Source organism: Neoarius graeffei, chromosome 5 (assembly GCF_027579695.1).
Source record: "Neoarius graeffei isolate fNeoGra1 chromosome 5, fNeoGra1.pri, whole genome shotgun sequence".
Taxonomy (NCBI): domain Eukaryota; kingdom Metazoa; phylum Chordata; class Actinopteri; order Siluriformes; family Ariidae; genus Neoarius; species Neoarius graeffei.
The window spans coordinates 545,744-567,500 of NC_083573.1; the positions used below are offsets into that span (position 1 = coordinate 545,744).

General features: G+C 51.5%; 2 protein-coding genes across 2 annotated transcripts in view; both read right to left on the minus strand.

Annotated features, from left to right (window-relative positions):
• Positions 1-13,040, minus strand: part of c1r (complement component 1, r subcomponent) — a 28,516-nt gene extending 15,476 nt beyond the window's left edge. Inside the window, exons 1-4 of the mRNA XM_060920328.1 lie at positions 12,925-13,040; positions 7,398-7,599; positions 4,364-4,544; positions 3,586-3,723 (exon numbers count right to left, since the gene is read on the minus strand). Coding sequence (XP_060776311.1) covers positions 3,586-3,723; positions 4,364-4,544; positions 7,398-7,599; positions 12,925-13,040 — 637 coding nt within the window. The remainder of the gene's footprint in view (positions 1-3,585; positions 3,724-4,363; positions 4,545-7,397; positions 7,600-12,924) is intronic.
• A 308-nt stretch (positions 13,041-13,348) lies between these two features.
• rbp5 (retinol binding protein 1a, cellular) overlaps positions 13,349-21,757 on the minus strand; it is a 10,588-nt gene continuing 2,179 nt past the window's right edge. Inside the window, exons 3-4 of the mRNA XM_060920906.1 lie at positions 15,586-15,687; positions 13,349-15,000 (exon numbers count right to left, since the gene is read on the minus strand). Of these exons, the coding sequence (XP_060776889.1) occupies positions 14,947-15,000; positions 15,586-15,687 (156 nt within the window). The 3' untranslated portion in view covers positions 13,349-14,946. The remainder of the gene's footprint in view (positions 15,001-15,585; positions 15,688-21,757) is intronic.

A 21,757-nucleotide genomic window follows, 5' to 3' on the forward strand; every position in this document is an offset into this window, starting at 1 on the left:
CTTGGAGGAATTTTAGCCCGTTCCTCCATACAGAACAGCTTCAACTCTGGGATGTTGGTGGGTTTCCTCACATGAACTGCTCGCTTCAGGTCCTTCCACAACATTTCCATTGGATTAAGGTCAGGACTTTGACTTGGCCATTCCAAAACATTCACTTTATTCTTCTTTAACCATTCTTTGGTAGAACGACTTGTGTGCTTAGGGTCGTTGTCTTGCTGCATGACCCACCTTCTCTTCAGATTCAGCTCATGGACAGATGTCCTGACATTTTCCTTTAGAATTTGCTGGTATAATTCAGAATCCATCGTTCCATCAACGATGGCAAGCCGTCCTGGCCCAGATGCAGCAAAACGGGCCCAAACCATGATACTACCACCACCATGTTTCACAGATGGGATAAGGTTCTTATGCTGGAATGCAGTGTTTTCCTTTCACCAAACATTTAAACCAAACTCCAAATACCTTTCTCCAAACATTTACACTTCTCATTTAAACCAAAAAGTTCTATTTTGGTCTCATCCATCCACAAAACATTTTTCTAACAGCCTTCTGGCTTGTCCATGTGATCTTTAGCAAACTGCAGACAAGCAGCAATGTTCTTTTTGAAGAGCAGTGGCTTTCTCCTTGCAACCCTGACATGCACACCATTGTTGTTCAGTGTTCTCCTGATGGTGGACTCATATTAACATTCGCCGATGTGAGAGAGGCCTTCAGTTGTTTAGAAGTTACCCTGGGGTCCTTTGTGACCTCGCCAACTATTACATGCCTTGCTCTTGGAGTGATCTTTGTTGGTCGCCCACTCCTGGGGAGGGAAACCGTGGTCTTGAATTTCCTCCATCTGTACACAATCTGTCTGACTGTGGATCGGTGGAGTCCAAACTCTTTAGAGATGGTTTTGTAACCTTTTCCAGCCTGATGAGCATCAACAACGCTTTTTCTGAGGTCCTCAGAAATCTCCTTTGTTCGTGCCATGATACACTTCCACAAACATGTGTTGTGAAGATCAGACTTTGATAGATCCCTGTTCTTTAAATAAAACAGGGTGCCCACTCACACCTGATTGTCATCCCATTGATTGAAAACACCTGACTCTAATTTCACCTTCAAATTAACTGCTAATCCTAGAGATTCACATACTTTTGCCACTCACAGATATGGAATATTGGATCATTTTCCTCAATAAATAAATGACCAAGTATAATATTTTTGTCTCATTTGTTTAACTGGGTTTTCTTTATCTACTTTTAGGACTTGTGTGAAAATCTGATGATGTTTTAGGTCATATTTATGCAGAAATATAGAAAATTCTAAAGGGTTCACAAACTTTCAAGCACCACTGTAGGGGAAACTAGCATGAGTGTGTCAGTCTAGTAATGTGTGGCAAGAAGGACAGTTGATTGTCCATGGCTAATTCAAGATTGTGCGCAGTGACAGATGGTGAGATCTCACATTTGTCCAGGGGATCATAACATCATGACATGGAGATGCATGCGCATGGATGTACAGTTTTACTGATATTAAGTTCTGGCTGATGAGCTGCCATCCATGATGAGATGACTGCCAGACATGCTGAGCTCTGTTCAGAAACAGAGAGACACAGTGTGTCGCTCTGTGTTTCTCTCCTTGGAACACAGAGAGAATAGTTTGAGGGTCATCAGCATAGCAGTAGTAAGTAACCCATGTGAGGATGTCACATGTCCAACAGAGTGAGTAGAACAGAAGAAGGCCAAGCACTGAGTTTTGTGGGACACCAGTGGAGAGTCTGCATGGAGCAGATGTGGACTCCCTTCATATGAAATGATATGATGGTCCCTGCAGAGAAGAAGCACACCGTTGCCAAGCTGTGTCACAAATACGCATAAGGATCAACAAGAGAGTCTTGTGGCTGTGCTAAACGCTGCTGTAATGTCGAGGCGGATGAGGACTGATGAATGTTTGGTTTATCGAGCAACATGCAGCTTTTCAGTGATGGCCACGATAGCAGTTTCTGTGGAATGTACTGCTTTGAAACCAGACTGGTTAGGATCTTGGAGGATGTTCTGTGTGAGACAGAGAGACAGTTGACTGAAAATGGTGTGTTGGAAGATTGTAGAAAGAAAAGAGAACTGGTAATTGTTGATCTCTGATATCCAGAGTGGGTTTCTTCGGTATCGGAATAACTTTTGCTGTTTTCACTGATGTTATGGCATCATTAATGATAAAAGAAATGAAAATGGAGAACTTATGAGGTGAGCTGCAGCGCTGTGGAAGGGATGGGCTTGCAGTACAAGATAACTTGTAGGATCTCGGATGACAGAGAAATGGAGAAAAATGTGTCAGAAAGAAAGAAGAGAGGAGTCCTAAATGTGTAGTGTAGGAGTCAGGACAGGAGTGAAGATCTGGCTGAGTTTGTCAGGGAGGCTGGTGAAGGACGAGACAACAGGTTAAAAAGTTTGTTTGTTCATTCGCACGACTGTGCAGGAATACAGGCAGGATGGAGCAACGATCTGTTTATCACTCTGACTGAGTCGAGTTGCTGAATTTAGCCAAACCTTACTGTCACCAGTAAGTCATTTCTGCCAGTCACCGAGGACAAGTCCAGGAGGTATTCAGCTTGACCGTCAGGTTAAGAAGTGACGAAAAGAAAACAGCTTTTAAAGATTGTATGTGAGGAGATCGGTATCAGGCTGTAATTTCCTTCACTTTCTCTTGCTAGTCTTAACTCTCTCTGATTGCTGTGCAACACATCCAACAACCAAGACTAATTAGGTTTAAAGGATGGAGGGTAGAGAAGGTCCACGGATAAGTAAAGTGAAGAGAGGAAAGTGCTGGTGGCTATTCCCAGTGGGAAAGAAGAAAAGGAGTCAGGGTATGGAAGTATTTATAAGGTGCAGGAAGCTACAGAGGAAGAAGCGATAGAATGGAGTCTTCACCAGAGTGGGAGAGAGATACGAGTAGTTGATGTCAGGCAGGAGAGGGAGGGTGACGTAAGGGATACCAAGTGATGGCCTGAGTCAAGGAGCAAGGCAACACTGATATCTCCAGCTGGATCAGGATGACTGAAAACCAGGTCTAGGACATGTCGTCCCTTGTTGGCAGTCAGCTGTTGAATATCAGGGAAAAGGAGATCAGAAGAGAGAGAAGGCAAAAGGACTGGAGCTTGTCTGAGGGCAGGTTGAAGTCTCTGAGGAGAAGGATAGGAGATTTGTTATTTGGGAAAGGACTGAGGAGCATGTCCATTGCTTCAGGAAAGTTTCCTCGTGGACCAGAAGGGCAGATGACAGAAGATGACAATAATGAGAAGGTTGATTGGAGAGAAAACTGTAACTGAATGGAATTCAAAGGATGAGATGTGAAGATAAGACAGTGCAAGAGGTATGAAGCACCATCTCTGAGACAAAAGCAAACCTGCACCACGACCCCTGCCTGGTTATGGAGGAGTTTAGGCCAAAGCAGGCGGATGACGGAGCAGCCGGTGTAGCCGAGGACCGTGGAGTGATCCAGGCTTCAGATCGTGTCAGAAAGTGGAGAGAGTTAAGGGAAGCTTGGGTAGGTTTGTGTATGTGTGTGAAGGAGTGTGTGTATATTGTTGGAGTGTACACTCACACACACAGGTACGCTGATCTGCTCGCAGCTGGTAACCATGGTAACAGGCACACAGGTATGAGCCCAGAGTGTTGAGGCAGATCTGAGAGCACCGTGATTCTGAATCTTCTAAATCAGTAGATAAGCATTCATCTATGTCTGAGAACCAAGCCACAAACACACAGGAGTCAGTACAGGTGTGAGTCAGTACAGGTGTGAGTCAGTACAGGTGTGAGTCAGTACAGGTGTGAGTCAGTACAGGGGCAAATCAGTGTCGGAGTTGGCACAGGTGTGAGTGAGAGCAGGTGTTGGTTCAGGTGTGAGTCACTTCAGGCACACGTTAGTATCAGTGTAAGGCAGTCCAGGAGTTAACCGGTACACAGGTGTGAGTCAGTACAGGTGTTAGTACCAGCATGTCAGTACGTGCCCGAGTCAGTATAGATGACCGCGAGTACAAGTATGAGTCAGTACAATTGTGAGTCAGTATAGGTGCACGGCAGCACAGTTGCGAGGCAGTATAGCATCAGTGTGAGTCAGGACCTGAGTTAGCACAAGTGTTAGTCAGTCTGGGTGCGAGTCAGTAGGTGTGTGTTAGTCGAGGTGTGATTCAGTATAGATGTCAGTACAAGTGTTATTCAGTATCTATGTTGTCACAGGTGTGAGTCAGTTGAGGCGTGAGTCATTAAGAGCTTGTTAAGAGAACATTAGTTAACACTGGGTTAATCTGGCTGCGTGCATTACTACTGTCAAGACATCGGCAAAAAAACCCTAAATCACAGTTGTTGTTTTTTTATCGTACCAACAGCCTGGTAAAAGGCAGAGAACCCGAGATACTGATGTGTTTCTGTGTTTGATTCATCCGTCACAAACACCAGCTGGAGACGGTTGCTAGGAGACAAAATGGGGTTGTTGCCAGGGTGATGGGGATCTGTGGAATTCTGGCCACAGAACTTTCCCAAAATTTTCTTCCCATGCAGAACCTTAAAAATGAGAGAACAAAGTGAACCACAGTCAAACAGACCAAATTACAGTGTTTATATTTACAGGGTTTGAGAATGTAGAATCCAGAACTTAGGACTGTACTCAGAGCAGAACAATCACATCGCGAGGGTTTCATCCTGAAATAAACATCAAACACACATCCTCAGGAAAGCTTGCAGGAGAGCCTGTTACGGTGAGCGCCACTAACGCTGGCGAGCCAGACCCTGACCCCTCTGACTGGTCGCTGTATCATCCCTGACCCCGACCTCCCAACAAGCTGGGAATTTCACTGTGCTCTAATGTCCTTGTGACAAATAAAGGCTTCTTTTTCTTCTTCATTAGTCAGATCTCTGCTGTACCTACAGATTATTCGATAATTAGTAGTTACATGAGAGTTACACATACGGGGCGGAGTTGATCAAAAACAGAGGCGTGTCTCAGTTACGCTCGATTCTGATCATGAGCTAAAGCGCACATTTCTGGTGTGATTTCAGCTCAACTCAGGATCAGTGTTAAGTCCAGCGCCACTGTCTGACAGTTTGATGGAACTGCAATATATCACAGTGAAATGTATGCTTTGGCTGTAAATACACACACACACACACACACACACACACACACACACACACACACACACACACAGGACTGTCATTCAAGGACAAAATGAAATACATCAAACACACACTATTCATTCATTAATAAATCTCTTTAAAGTCAACTAAAAGTTTTTTTCACATGGAGGCCAGTGGAAGAGATGCATTTTCTGGATAAATTTCTGAATGAACTTGAAGTTTCTCTGTAAACGCAGCAGACACACGCTCAGTCAGATGATCCTCCAAACCCTGGCTATGTTTTCTTTACAGCAGAGCGCATCAAATTAGCACAAACTGACATTTTATTAATTCAACAATTCAAAATAGTGAATTCAAAGCATGAGAACATCTACATCCTGCATTATGGTTTAATGTCCTTGATGAGCATCACGTGGCTTCTTTGTGTGTACAAGTGACTGCTGGAGCCTGATATATATACACACACAGTGCTGAGCGTAAATGAGTGCACCCCCTGTGAAAAGTCACATTTTAAACAATATCTCAATGAACACAAACAATTTCCAAAATGTTGAAAAGACAAAGTTTAATATAACATCTGTTTAACTTATAACGGGAAAGTAAGGTTAATAATATAAACTTAGATTACACATTTTTCAGTTTTACTCAAATTATGGTGGTGCAAAAATGAGTACACCCCACACCAAAAACTACTACATCTAGTACTTTGTATGGCCTCCATGATTTTTAATGACAGCACCAAGTCTTCTAGGCATGGAATGAACAAGTTGGTGACATTTTGCAACATCAATCTTTTTCCATTCTTCAACAACGACCTCTTTTAGTGACTGGATACTGGATGGAGAGTGACGCTCAACTTGTCTCTTCAGAATTCCCCATAGGTGTTCGATTGGGTTCAGATCAGGAGACATACTTGGCCACTGAATCACTTTCACCCTGTTCTTCTTCAGAAATCCAACAGTGGCCTTAGATGTGTGTTTAGCCATGCTGGAAAAGTGCACGACGACCAAGGGCACGGAGTGATGGTAGCATCTTCTCTTTCAGTATAGAGCAATACATCTGTGAATTCATGATGCCATCAATGAAATGCAGCTCCCCGACACCAGCAGCACTCATGCAGCCCCACATAAGGACACTGCCACCACCATGTTTCACTGTAGGCACTGGGCATTTTTCTTTGTGTTCCTCACCTTTGCGACGCCATACAGTTTTGAAACCATCAGTTCCAAAAACATTCATCTTGGTCTCATCACTCCAGAGTATAGAGTCCCAGTAGTCTTCATCTTTGTCAGCATGGGCCCTGGCAAACTCTAGGTGGGCTTTTTTGTGCCTGGGCTTTAGGAGAGGCTTCTTTCGTGGACGGCATCCATGCATGCCATTCCTCTGCAGCGTACACCGTATTGTGTCGCGGGAAATAGTCACCCCAGTTTGGCTTTCTACTTCTTTAGATAACTGCAATGAACTTGCATGCCGATTTTCTTCAACCCTTCTCATCAGAAGACGCTCCTGTCGAGGTGTTAACTTCCGTGGACGACCTGGACGTCTCTGTGAGATGGCTGCAGTTCCATCTTTCTTAAATTTTTGTACCACTTTTGCTACAGGATTCTGGCTGATAAGTAAAGCTTTGCTGATCTTCTTGTAGCCTTCACCTTTGTGGTGGAAAGAAATTATTTTCTTTGGGGAATTCTGAAGAGACAAGTTGAGCATCGCTCTCCATCCAGCATCCAGTCACTAAAAGAGGTCGTTGTTGAAGAATGGAAAAAGATTGATGTTGTAAAATGTCGCCAACTTGTTCATTCCATGCCTAGAAGACTTGGTGCCGTCATTAAAAATCATGGAGGCCATACAAAGTACTAGATGTAGTAGTTTTTGTTGTGGGGTGTACTCATTTTTGCACCACCCTAATTTGAGTAAAACTGAAAAATGTGTAATCTAAGTTATATTATTAACCTTACTTTCCTGTTATAAGTTAAACAGATGTTATATTAAACTTTGTCTTGTCAACATTTTGGAAATTGTGTTCATTGAGATATTGTTTAAAATGTGACTTTTCAAAGGGGGTGCACTCATTTACGCTCAGCACTGTGTGTGTATAAAATAACTGGACGTGCTTTTATTCCCTGTGTAAATATTAAAATAACCAGTGGACTTATGGTCTGTGGAATTTAGAAGTAAATGATGGTGGTGATGATAAGGGTAGTGGTGAGGAGGAGGAACATGGTGATTATGATAATAGTTATGATGATGATGATGAAGAGTATGATGAAGCTCCACACTAACCACGAGAGAGTCGTAGTAGCAGTTAAACGATGGTTCTATGTCCAGGTAGTTAAAGGTGATCTGAAGCTGGTAACCAGGTGGAACTTCCAGATCCCACTGCTGATGGACATTAGTGGGGTAAGGCTTTGGATACAGAGGAGACTGAACCTGACCATACAACACTATCTCACACACACACACACTCACACACACACACAACACACTGCAGGGACAAACAGAACAATAATCAGCACAGAATTAATGATCAGAGGACGAGTTACACCACTGAAATACACGTGAGCATGAAGAGTGAATAATGCTTTGGACTTTAGAGCTTAGATCTTTAATTTAGGGTTGAGAAGGTTGCTGTATTTTACTACAAGTTCTGTCTGTTTTACAAATTTCAGAAAGAATTGAGTAACGCCTGGCATTATAAACTACCTGAACACACAGCAGAGACATAAAATCTGTTTATTTAGAGAATAACAGTCATTAGACGAACCACAACATTACACCACGCACTGTGCAAAGATCAAATACTTACACAGGTGTGTGTGTGTGTGTGTGTGTGTGTGTGTGTGTGTGTGTGTGTAGATATCTGAATGTTTGTAAGCTGTCTGCCATGATGTGTATTTATATATATGCTTCCCTGTTAGATATAAATACATGACGGTGTCTTCCTCATGCTTGGGTTCTGTACCAGAGGTCTGGGAGTCTGAGGGCTCTGCGCAGTATCGTAGCTGTTCCGAGGACTGCACTCTTCTGGACAGAGACCTCAGATGTTGTACCTGGAATCTGCTGGAGCCCCTCTCTCTCCCAGTTTGGGGTCACAGCCCCTAATGCGCCATCAGCACTGGGACCGCTTTGGACTTAACCTTCCATATCTGTTCCAGTTGTTCTTTCAGTCCCTGGCACTTCTCAATCTTCTCGTGCTCCTTCTGCCTGATGTTACTGTCAGCTGGGATTGACACGTCTATCACAACTCCACTCTTCTGCTCCACCACTGTGTCTGGTTGGTGAAACAGCATCTGCTTTCCAGTCTTGAACTTGAAGTCCTACAAAATCCTTTTATATATATATGCATGTGTAATACATATAATATGTAGGGCACACATATAATCTACACTCTCCGGCCACTTTAATAGGAACGTGTTGTTGATTCTAAGATCCCTGTTCTTGGCTGCAGGAGTGGAACCCAGTGTGTTCTTCTGCTGTTTCATGCTGAGATGCTTTTCTGCTCACCACGGTTGTAAAGAGTGATTATATGAGTTACTATATCCTTCCTGGGGGAAAAAAGCTTGAACCAATCTGTCCATTTCCCTCTGACCCTCTCTTATCAACAAGGCGTTTGTTTCCACCCGCAGAACTGTCGCTCACTCACTCAGTGTTTTTTGTTTTCTGCACCATTCTGTGTAAACTCTAGAGACTGTTGTGTGTGAAAACCCCAGGAGATCAGCAGCTTCTGAAATACTCAAACCAGCCCATCTGGATCAAACCAACACCCATACCACAGTGAGAGAAAGTCACAGTGTGAGATCACAGTGTTTCCCGTTCTGATGTTTGAACATTGTGAACATTAACTGAAGCTCCTGATTTGTCTCTGTGGGATTTGATGTGTCGTGCTGCTGGCGAGGGATCGGCTGATTACAGAACTGCAGAGAACAGCAGGTGGGTGAAGGGGTGTTCCTAATAAAGTGGCCAGCGAGTGTATATTATAATACACATGATCAGATGCACAGCTTGTGAACAGGCAAGGCAGGCAACTGCTTGGGGCCCCCTGAGAGTCGGGGCCCGAGAGCTTATTTATTTTGTTTTTTATTGTTTTTATTGTTCTTTACCATTGTATTTTCACATTTGGAATTTAAAAAACTTTGGTTTCATACATTTGTCGTTGGTGTCAGATTATCTATAACATATTGGTGATGAACACTGGTCAGAAGGGCCCCTGGAAATTTTTGCTTGGGGCCACAACAGATTCTAGAATCACTTCTGCATGTGATATGTGTGTGTGTGTGTGTGTGTGTGTGTGTGAGCTCACACATGTGCAGAGGGAGGATTGCTGCCCTGTGTTACATGAAGCAACATGAGCAGCAGTTCAAAAAGATGAGGTTGGCTGCCTTCATGTGTCTCAGAGGAAGCATGTGATCACCTTCACCCACCCAGAAATACAAAAAAGTCAAGATACTGTGATACGAAGTGCAGGAGAAATGAAATGGCTTATTTGGCACTTTGTCAAGAAATAAATAACTTAAGATTTTATGGCTGCATGTGTGAATTGTGCCACCCCGGTTACATTCAGGAAACCTGCAATGAGGTGAAAATCTCCCATTACTGTCTTTTGTAATTGCTCTATTTGGAAACGTATTGCAGCACGATGCATTTGATATGAAAGCATGTAAGATGTGTCATTGTTCAGCTTACAGAGAGCTGGGAAATGCGAGACATCTCGCCAAATCCCAAAAAACCTGACAGTAGAGATCAACTCAAGCCGCACTGAACAAAAGAAACTGGATGATCCACTCATCACTCTCCACTTCTTCAAAACAATCCACAAAGATCTGAGAGACAAATGTTCAAGCAAGACATCATCACAGTCAACCCCAACATGTCTTTATACAGATTTACTTCACAGTTTGTCCCTCAGCCATCTGCAGCTTGCTGTCATGACCATCAGTGACACTGAAATGACTGAGAAGAATTCTGACTTCTGGTCATCAGTTTATCTGCTATTACACTTTACTACCTCTAGGGGTCTCAGGAGTGTGTCTGCAAAAATACACACATCCTCATGCAGGAGAAGAACATGATGAATCATCATCTGTGTGGAGAAAAGAATTTATGGAAAATAAATTAATATCCTGAAGCCCACGAGCGAAGCATGCGGAGTGTGTGGATGCTCCGGTCCTCAGGACCGACTCACTGTGGCAGACCGACACTCGTTTCAAAAATACTGTGGAATATATTACAATATCGACTGGTCGAATTATTTCACCATTCACCAAAACTACCCAGCGTCTATTTACTGTTCCTGAGCATGAGCCATCAAGAAATGATTGGATGCTTTTATTATTTATGTATTTATTAAACTTTCAGATGAAATGAATTTAAAAGGGAAAACAAACAGATTCTCGAGACAAAAAGAGACAAATTCTCGAGATTCTCTCCACCTACCTCAGTATGAGCTGTAATGTGGCCATTGTTCTTCCAGCTGCGTCTTTTCAAATGAGCCACATGAAAGGACAAGGGTTTAAAAGTCACAGAATATCGGGTTTGTTTGATTTGGCAAAAGAATCAGAGAAAGAGAGAGAGAGAGAGACAGACAGACAGACAGAGAGAGAGAGAGACAGACAGACAGAGAGAGAGACAGACAGAGACAGAGAGAGAGACAGAGAGAGAGAGAGAGAGAGAGACAGACAGACAGACAGACAGAGAAAAAAAAGACACAGGGTGCCAACATTTCTCGTAAATCTTGTGTTTAAGGTCAAAATCCACAATGTTGTTCCAGTTTAATCAGATCAATAAGTCTTTATAAAAACATTTCACTCAACTTAAACATTCTTTAAAAGTACTGGTATAAAATTTATAAAAGGATATTTAAATTAAAGATGACGAACAAATAAACTAATCTGAAATAATAAAGTAAAAATAATTTAAAAAAGTGTGTGTGTGTGTGTGTGTGTGTGTATGTGTGTGTGTGTGTGTGTGTGTGTAAACATGGGTAAATAATTGATTGATTTAATGAAACAGTTACCCACGAAACTGAGTAGAATTCTCAGAAACATTAAACTGAAATTATGGTTGATAACAACAACAACAACAGCAGCATCATATACAAATCCATATATTAATCTCACAGCTTCCGGCAAGATGAAGGTAACAGAGCGTCAGTCGCAGGGAAGTCGCAGGGAAGTCCGTTTCCGGTTGAGAGTACGCTGTGCACGTTCTGGCTGCTGCTTCTCACCGGAGCGTTTTATTTTATTTTATCTTTTGTTTTTCTTTTTTGTGTTTGTGTAGTTTGATGTTTGTTTGTTTTTTGTTTAGTGTTTTGTCCGCTGGTTGTGTTGCCGCTCTGGACCCAGTTTCGGGTGTCGGTTCCCTCCAGGCCTTGGTGCGCTGGGGCGATGCCTGTGCTCCTCATGATGGACTGCAGTGAGCTCGTTGCTCATTTTAACATCGTGGTTGTCCAGCGCTCTGCGTGCCGGTGCTTCTGGACTCGCTTTGTGGATCCATGGTGCGGTGTTCTGAGTGATGTTGCCCAGTGGCTGTCCAGGTGGTGTGTGACTTGTTTTTGTGTACCTTTTGGTGGGACTGTGGCTGCTACACCATTGTAATTACATCCTGACTTTCTTTTGGTGGGACTGTTTGTTCCCTATAATTGGAAAGTGACCTTGGGTATGAGAAAGGCATGATATGTAAATTGAATTGATTATCTCATTATCTGTAGCCGCTTTATCCTTCTACAGGGTCGCAGGCAAGCTGGATCCTATCCCAGCTGACTACGGGCGAAAGGCGGGGTACACCCTGGACAAGTCGCCAGGTCATCACAGGGCTGACACATAGACACAGACAACCATTCACACTCACATTCACACCTACGCTCAATTTAGAGTCACCAGTTAACCTAACCTGCATGTCTTTGGACTGTGGGGGAAACCGGAGCACCCGGAGGAAACCCACGCGGACACGGGGAGAACATGCAAACTCCACACAGAAAGGCCCTCGCCGGCCACGGGGCTCGAACCCGGACCTTCTTGCTGTGAGGCGACAGCGCTAACCACTACACCACCGTGCTGCCTGAATTGATGATTATTATTAAGTTGTGGGTAAGTCAGAGGTAACGTGCAGGTAAGATGCAATAAAATGCAGGGAGACTAAACACCTCAATAATCACAACATTAACAACCGTCACTTCCTTCCTCCAGCCAGGCTGATACTGTTGGTAAACAGGTCTCAGTCAGAGTTTTCAGGGGAATGACGGAAACACAGGAATCGGATGTGAGTCACAGTTTCCAGACATCTGAACAGATTGGATGAAAAAAAATCAGCTCTGTTTCAGAATACCAGATGTGCATCTCACTGAGTAAACGGGGCCCGAGTCACATGAGCGTGTGATCAAACACTGAACTCAGGGGACAAATAAAAGCCATGGTGAGGAACATGGGAGTGTGTGTGTGTGTGTGTGTGTGTGAGGCCTCATCCTGAGTCACAGCCAGTTAAATTACTCTTTCATTTATATTTCAGATTTAAAAAAAAAAAAACTAACAGAACCGGCGACGTTTAACAAATATAAACACAAATAACTGCAGAGTCACTCTCTCTCTCTCTCTCTCTCTCTCTCACAGCTTGCAGGTTAGAGGTTAAGCACGAGTCACTGACTGCTCATGGGTTGAGGTTTTAACACTCAGTTTGAAGTAAAAGTTTGTGCGTAATCGTGAAAGTGAAGTAAAGAAAGATTGTTATTCCGCATTTCCCATGCACTGAGTGCAGATCCAGCAGGAAGAGCTTCAAGCAGCTCCTCACCTGCATCTCACCTGAGTGATGTCATCACCTGTTACCAAACCACTGCACACTGCTGCTCCATGGGAAATATTCAGCAGGGGGTGGAGCTTTAGCCCCATCAATGAATACACGAAACTCCTCTGAACGTCGTTTTAAACGACTCATTATTGTTCCTCACTAACAAACAGTAAACAGAGAAATATGTGTGAGTGGAATTATGGGAGAGGATCTGCTCACACTCAGGTGTGTGAAGACCAGAGTGCGGACATGGGGGCAGTCACGCTTACAGCACTGAGCGGCTGAATGTTGTGAGTTCAAATCCCATCATCAAACTACTGACTGCTGGCTCACCGAGTGAATGAGTGAACCTGCCCTCAATTACACACTGATCCGGATCAAAGCATCAGCCGAATCAGTGACCCGACATGGAACAAACAAAACACTAAACATCTCAAAGACAAAAACATCTCATGGACATGTGAATCTCATCAGTTTATTTTTTCAGAAGATTAAAGTCGATAACCCTCCTGATGGAACATGAAAAAAAAACAAAGATTGGGAACTTCATCAAATAATTAACCCACCGCACTCTGCTGCCCCCCACTGGACACATTCAGAACTACAGCTCTGATGGAAATTCACTCGTCCCGTGTGTCCAGTGCAGGGAGACATTTCACATCCTGTGGGGGCTTTTCCCCAGTGTTAGTATGTTCGTGTTAGTGTGGGTATGTTAGTGTTGGTGTGGGTATATTAGTGTTGGTGTGGGTATGGGTATGTTCGTGTTGGTATGTTAGTGTTGGTATGTTGGTGTGGGTATGTTAGTGTTGGTATGTTGGTGTGGGTATGTTAGTGTTGGTGTGGGTTAGTGTGGGTATGTTAGTGTGGGTATGTTGGTGTGGGTTAGTGTGGGTATGTTGGTCTGTTGGTGTGGGTTAGTGTGGGTATGTTGGTGTGGGTGTGTTGGTGTGGGTGTGTGGGTATGTTGGTGTTGGTGTGGGTATGTGGGTGTGCGTATGTTAGCGTTGGTGTGGGTATGTTGGTGTGGGTATGTTAGTGTTGGTGTGGGTATGTTGGTGTGGGTTAGTGTGGGTATGTTGGTGTGGGTATGTTAGTGTTGGTGTGGGTATGTTAGTGTTGGTGTGGGTATGTTGGTGTTGGTGTGGGTATGTTGGTGTGGGTATGTTGGTCTGTTGGTGTGGGTATGTTGGTGTGGGTATGTTAGTGTGGGTATGTTGGTCTGTTGGTGTGGGTGTGTTGGTGTGGGTATGTTGGTGTGGGTATGTTGGTGTTGGTGTGCGTATGTGGGTGTGGGTATGTTGGTGTGGGTATGTTGGTGTGGGTTAGTGTGGGTATGTTAGTGTGGGTATGTTGGTCTGTTGGTGTGGGTATGTTGGTGTGGGTGTGTGGGTATGTGGGTGTGGGTATGTGGGTGTGGGTATGTGGGTGTTGGTATGTTGGTGTTGGTATGTTGGTGTGGGTATGTTGGTGTTGGTGTGGGTATGTTGGTGTTGGTATGTTGGTGTGGGTATGTTGGTGTGGGTATGTGGGTGTGGGTATGTGGGTGTTGGTGTGGGTATGTTGGTGTTGGTATGTTGGTGTGGGTATGTTGGTGTTGGTATGTTGGTGTTGGTATGTTGGTGTGGGTATGTGGGTGTGGGTATGTTGGTGTGGGTATGTGGGTGTGGGTATGTTGGTGTGGGTATGTTAGTGTTGGTGTGGGTATGTTGGTGTTGGTGTGGGTATGTGGGTGTGGGTATGTTGGTGTTGGTGTGGGTATGTTGGTGTTGGTGTGGGTATATGGGTGTGGGTATGTTGGTGTGGGTAGAGAAGGACAAATATGGAAGGAAGAAGCTCGTATAAACACGGTCATGTGACAGGCCACTGACGATTTTTCCACACTGATAGCGGGAGTGTAAAAGATTCCTGCTTCTCTGTGTTCACTAAATCAATCAGTTTAATTAAACTAAATACATTTACTCTCAGATTATAAAAGGGGGGAGTTTCTGCTGTCTGCTGATTGGCTGCTCCTCTCTCTCTTTCCCACAATGCTTTGAGCTCATCATCCAGCTGCTCATTCTGCTTTCTTAAAGACCTGCTTCGCCACCACGTTATTCACACGCAGCTCCTACAGACAGACAGACAGACAGAGAGAGAGACAGAAAGAGAGAACCCTTGACTTGATTTTATACGTTTTTGTCTTTCTCCTGTGGAGACTTGAATTTACGGTTGGATTTTGGGATGATTGTATGACACACGCGTTAATGTGAGAGTTTTTTGTTAAATTGTGAACAGAACCCGGACTCCAGCCCGTCGCTCCGAGGGAAACTCGCTCAGAGATCCATGTTCTTCATTCCTGCTGCAGTCTCGACTGACTGGGATTCAGTGTTTGTCTAGCAGGAGGGAGAGAGACTTTTCTCTCTCTCTCTCTCTCTCTCTCTCTCTCACTTCATTTTGCCATGATTTTAAAATTATTTACTGATTTCTTTGTTTAGGAATTTGTTCATCAATGTATTTATTATATCTAAAAGTTATTTAATTTGTTTCCAAACTGATCTCAAAGTTTAGAATTTTTAATAATAACCTTTTAAAATATTTTTAAACTAATCAGTTTCTCTGTTGAATATATAATCTGTCATTTTTCATGTTCTCATATTATTATTATTATTATTATTATTATTATTAATTTTTTTTCCGGCTGAGGTTTAAATACCAGGTGGAGAAAGTTTCCTTCGAGCCAGTGTGTCCATCCTCGTCCTTCTTTCTCTCCTCGCTGAACACACACCAGTTTATCACCATGCCAGTCCACTGTGGTCTACACACACACACACACACACACACACGCAAATAACATCACGGTTTCATAAAGATTTTTATAGTTCTGTTCTTTGTAATTGCTATAATTCTGACCTGATGTAAAAAAAAAGACACGATCACATTATGAACATGACATGATGTGATGCGCATGCAGATGACGCGGACCCGGCTCGTACGGACGACGCGAACCAGGCGATTGCGGACGATGCGAACCCGGCTCGTGCGGACGACGCGAACCAGGCGAGTGCGGAGTGCGGACGACGCGGACGCGGCTCGTGCGGACGACGCGGGCCTGGCGAGTGTCGACGACGTGAATGAGGCGATTGTGGACGACGCGAACGAGGCGAGTGCGGACGACGCGGGCCCGGCTCGTGTCGACGACGCGAACGAGGCGATTGTGGACGACGCGAACGAGGCGATTGTGGACGATGCGGGCCCGGCTCGTGTCGACGACGCGAACGAGGCGATTGCGGACGACGCGAACGAGGCGATTGCGGACGACGCGGGCCCGGCTCGTGCGGACGACGCGAACGAGGCGATTGTGGACGACGCGGACCCGGCTCGTGTGGACGACGCGGACGTGGCTCGTGTCGACGACGCGAACGAGACGATTGTGGACGACGCGAACCCGGCTCGTGTGGACGACGCGGACGTGGCTCGTGTGGACGACGCGAACCCGGCTCGTGTGGACGACGCGGACCCGGCTCGTGTGGACGACGCGGACCCGGCTCGTGTCGACGACGCGGACCCGGCTCGTGTCGACGACGCGGACCCGGCTCGTGTCGACGACGCGGACGTGGCTCGTGTGGACGACGCGAACGAGGCGATTGTGGACGACGCGGACCCGGCTCGTGTGGACGACGCGAACGAGGCGATTGTGGACGACGCGGACGCGGCTCGTGCGGACGACGCAGGCCCGGCTCGTGCGGACGACGCGGGCCCGGCTCGTGCGGACGACGCGGGCCCGGCTCGTGCGGACGACGCGGGCCCGGCTCGTGCGGACGACGCGAACGAGGCGATTGTGGACGACGCTGACGCGGCTCGTGCGGACGACGCGGGCCCGGCTCGTGCGGACGACGCGGGCCCGGCTCGTGCGGACGACGCGGGCCCGGCTCGTGCGGACGACGCGGGCCCGGCTCGTGCGGACGACGCGGGCCCGGCTCGTGCGGACGACGCGGGCCCGGCTCGTGCGGACGACGCGAACGAGGCGATTGTGGACGACGCGGACCCGGCTCGTGTGGACGACGCGGACGTGGCTCGTGTCGACGACGCGAACGAGGCGATTGTGGACGACGCGAACCCGGCTCGTGTGGACGACGCGGACGTGGCTCGTGTGGACGACGCGAACCCGGCTCGTGTGGACGACGCGAACGAGGCGATTGTGGACGACGCGGACCCGGCTCGTGTCGACGACGTGGGCCCGGCTCGTGCCGACGACGCGGGCCCGGCTCGTGCCGACGACGCGGGCCCGGCTCGTGCCGACGACGCGGGCCCGGCTCGTGCGGACGACGCGGGCCCGGCTCGTGCGGACGACGCGGGCCCGGCTCGTGCGGACGACACGAACGAGGTGATTGTGGACGACGCGGACCCGGCTCGTGTGGACGACGCGGACGTGGCTCGTGCGGACGACGCGGACCCGGCTCGTGCGGACGACGCGGGCCCGGCTCGTGCGGACGACGCGAACGAGGCGATTGTGGACGACGCGGACCCGGCTCGTGTGGACGACGCGGACGTGGCTCGTGTCGACGACGCGAACGAGGCGATTGTGGACGACGCGAACGAGGCGATTGTGGACGATGCGGGCCCGGCTCGTGTCGACGACGCGAACGAGGCGATTGCGGACGACGCGAACGAGGCGATTGCGGACGACGCGGGCCCGGCTCGTGCGGACGACGCGAACGAGGCGATTGTGGACGACGCGGACCCGGCTCGTGTGGACGACGCGGACGTGGCTCGTGTCGACGACGCGAACGAGACGATTGTGGACGACGCGAACCCGGCTCGTGTGGACGACGCGGACGTGGCTCGTGTGGACGACGCGAACCCGGCTCGTGTGGACGACGCGGACCCGGCTCGTGTGGACGACGCGGACCCGGCTCGTGTCGACGACGCGGACCCGGCTCGTGTCGACGACGCGGACCCGGCTCGTGTCGACGACGCGGACGTGGCTCGTGTGGACGACGCGAACGAGGCGATTGTGGACGACGCGGACCCGGCTCGTGTGGACGACGCGAACGAGGCGATTGTGGACGACGCGGACGCGGCTCGTGCGGACGACGCGGGCCCGGCTCGTGCGGACGACGCGGGCCCGGCTCGTGCGGACGACGCGGGCCCGGCTCGTGCGGACGACGCGAACGAGGCGATTGTGGACGACGCTGACGCGGCTCGTGCGGACGACGTGGGCCCGGCTCGTGCGGACGACGCGGGCCCGGCTCGTGCGGACGACGCGGGCCCGGCTCGTGCGGACGACGCGGACGTGGCTCGTGTCGACGACGCGAACGAGGCGATTGTGGACGACGCGAACCCGGCTCGTGTGGACGGCGCGAACGAGGCGATTGTGGACGACGCGGACCCGGCTCGTGTGGACGACGCGGACCCGGCTCGTGTCGACGACGCGGACGTGGCTCGTGTGGACGACGCGAACGAGGCGATTGTGGACGACGCGGACCCGGCTCGTGTGGACGACGCGAACGAGGCGATTGTGGACGACGCGGACCCGGCTCGTGCCGACGACGCGGGCCCGGCTCGTGCCGACGACGCGGGCCCGGCTCGTGCGGACGACGCGGGCCCGGCTCGTGCGGACGACACGAACGAGGTGATTGTGGACGACGCGGACCCGGCTCGTGTGGACGACGCGGACGTGGCTCGTGCGGACGACGCGGACCCGGCTCGTGCGGACGACGCGGGCCCGGCTCGTGCGGACGACGCGAACGAGGCGATTGTGGACGACGCGGACCCGGCTCGTGTGGACGACGCGGACGTGGCTCGTGTCGACGACGCGAACGAGGCGATTGTGGACGACGCGAACGAGGCGATTGTGGACGATGCGGGCCCGGCTCGTGTCGACGACGCGAACGAGGCGATTGCGGACGACGCGAACGAGGCGATTGCGGACGACGCGGGCCCGGCTCGTGCGGACGACGCGAACGAGGCGATTGTGGACGACGCGGACCCGGCTCGTGTGGACGACGCGGACGTGGCTCGTGTCGACGACGCGAACGAGACGATTGTGGACGACGCGAACCCGGCTCGTGTGGACGACGCGGACGTGGCTCGTGTGGACGACGCGAACCCGGCTCGTGTGGACGACGCGGACCCGGCTCGTGTGGACGACGCGGACCCGGCTCGTGTGGACGACGCGGACCCGGCTCGTGTCGACGACGCGGACCCGGCTCGTGTCGACGACGCAGACGTGGCTCGTGTGGACGACGCGAACGAGGCGATTGTGGACGACGCGGACCCGGCTCGTGTGGACGACGCGAACGAGGCGATTGTGGACGACGCGGACGCGGCTCGTGCGGACGACGCGGGCCCGGCTCGTGCGGACGACGCGGGCCCGGCTCGTGCGGACGACGCGGGCCCGGCTCGTGCGGACGACGCGAACGAGGCGATTGTGGACGACGCTGACGCGGCTCGTGCGGACGACGTGGGCCCGGCTCGTGCGGACGACGCGGGCCCGGCTCGTGCGGACGACGCGGGCCCGGCTCGTGCGGACGACGCGGACGTGGCTCGTGTCGACGACGCGAACGAGGCGATTGTGGACGACGCGAACCCGGCTCGTGTGGACGGCGCGAACGAGGCGATTGTGGACGACGCGGACCCGGCTCGTGTGGACGACGCGGACCCGGCTCGTGTCGACGACGCGGACGTGGCTCGTGTGGACGACGCGAACGAGGCGATTGTGGACGACGCGGACCCGGCTCGTGTGGACGACGCGAACGAGGCGATTGTGGACGACGCGGACGCGGCTCGTGCGGACGATGCGGGCCCGGCTCGTGCGGACGACGCGGGCCCGGCTCGTGCGGACGACGCGGGCCCGGCTCGTGCGGACGACGCGAACGAGGCGATTGTGGACGACGCGAACGAGGCGATTGTGGACGACGCGAACGAGGCGATTGTGGACGACGTGAACCCGGCTCGTGTCGACGACGCGAACGAGGCGATTGTGGACGACGCGAACCCGGCTCGTGTGGACGACGCGGACGTGGCTCGTGTGGACGACGCGAACCCGGCTCGTGTGGACGACGCGAACGAGGCGATTGTGGACGACGCGGACCCGGCTCGTGTCGACGACGCGGGCCCGGCTCGTGCCGACGACGCGGGCCCGGCTCGTGCCGACGACGCGGGCCCGGCTCGTGCGGACGACGCGGGCCCGGCTCGTGCGGACGACGCGGGCCCGGCTCGTGCGGACGACGCGGGCCCGGCTCGTGCGGACGACGCGGGCCCGGCTCGTGCGGACGACGCGGGCCCGGCTCGTGCGGACGACGCGGGCCCGGCTCGTGCGGACGACGCGAACGAGGTGATTGTGGACGACGCGGACCCGGCTCGTGTGGACGACGCGGACGTGGCTCGTGCGGACGACGCGGGCCCGGCTCGTGCGGACGACGCGGGCCCGGCTCGTGCGGACGACGCGGGCCCGGCTCGTGCGGACGACGCGGGCCCGGCTCGTGCGGACGACGCGAACGAGGCGATTGTGGACGACGCGGACCCGGCTCGTGTGGACGACGCGGACGTGGCTCGTGTCGACGACGCGAACCCGGCTCGTGTGGACGACGCGGACGTGGCTCGTGTGGACGACGCGGACGTGGCTCGTGTGGACGACGCGAACCCGGCTCGTGTGGACGACGCGAACGAGGCGATTGTGGACGACACGGACCCGGCTCGTGCCGACGACGCGGGCCCGGCTCGTGCCGACGACGCGGGCCCGGCTCGTGCCGACGACGCGGGCCCGGCTCGTGCCGACGACGCGGGCCCGGCTCGTGCAGACGACGCGAACGAGGTGATTGTGGACGACGCGGACCCGGCTCGTGTGGACGACGCGGACGTGGCTCGTGTCGACGACGCGAACGAGGCGATTGTGGACGACGCGAACCTGGCTCGTGTGGACGACGCGAACCCGGCTCGTGTGGACGGCGCGAACGAGGCGATTGTGGACGACGCGGACCCGGCTCGTGTGGACGACGCGGACCCGGCTCGTGTCGACGACGCGGACGTGGCTCGTGTGGACGACGCGAACGAGGCGATTGTGGACGACGCGGACCCGGCTCGTGTGGACGACGCGAACGAGGCGATTGTGGACGACGCGGACGCGGCTCGTGCGGACGACGCGGGCCCGGCTCGTGCGGACGACGCGGGCCCGGCTCGTGCGGACGACGCGGGCCCGGCTCGTGCGGACGACGCGAACGAGGCGATTGTGGACGACGTGAACCCGGCTCGTGTGGACGACGCGGACGAGGCGATTGTGGACGACGCGGACGCGGCTCGTGCGGACGACGCGGGCCCGGCTCGTGCGGACGACGCGGGCCCGGCTCGTGCGGACGACGCGGGCCCGGCTCGTGCGGACGACGCGGACCCGGCTCGTGTCGACGACGCGGACGAGGCGATTGTGGACGACGCGGACGCGGCTCGTGTCGACGACGCGGACGCGGCTCGTGTCGACGACGCGGACCCGGCTCGTGTCGAAGACGCGGACCCGGCTCGTGTCGAAGACGCGGACGCGGCTCGTGTCGACGACGCGGACCCGGCTCGTGTCGAAGACGTGGACCCGGCTCGTGTCGAAGACGTGGACCCGGCTCGTGTCGAAGACGTGAACGAGGCGATTGTGGACGACGCGGACCCGGCTCGTGTCGACGACGCGGACCCGGCTCGTGTCGAAGACGTGAACGAGGCGATTGTGGACGACGCGGACCCGGCTCGTGTGGACGACGCGAACCCGGCTCGTGTGGACGACGCGGACGTTGCTCGTGTCGACGACGCGAACGAGGCAATTGTGGACGACGCGAACCCGGCTCGTGTCGACGACGCGGACCCGGCTCGTGTCGAAGACGTGAACGAGGCGATTGTGGACG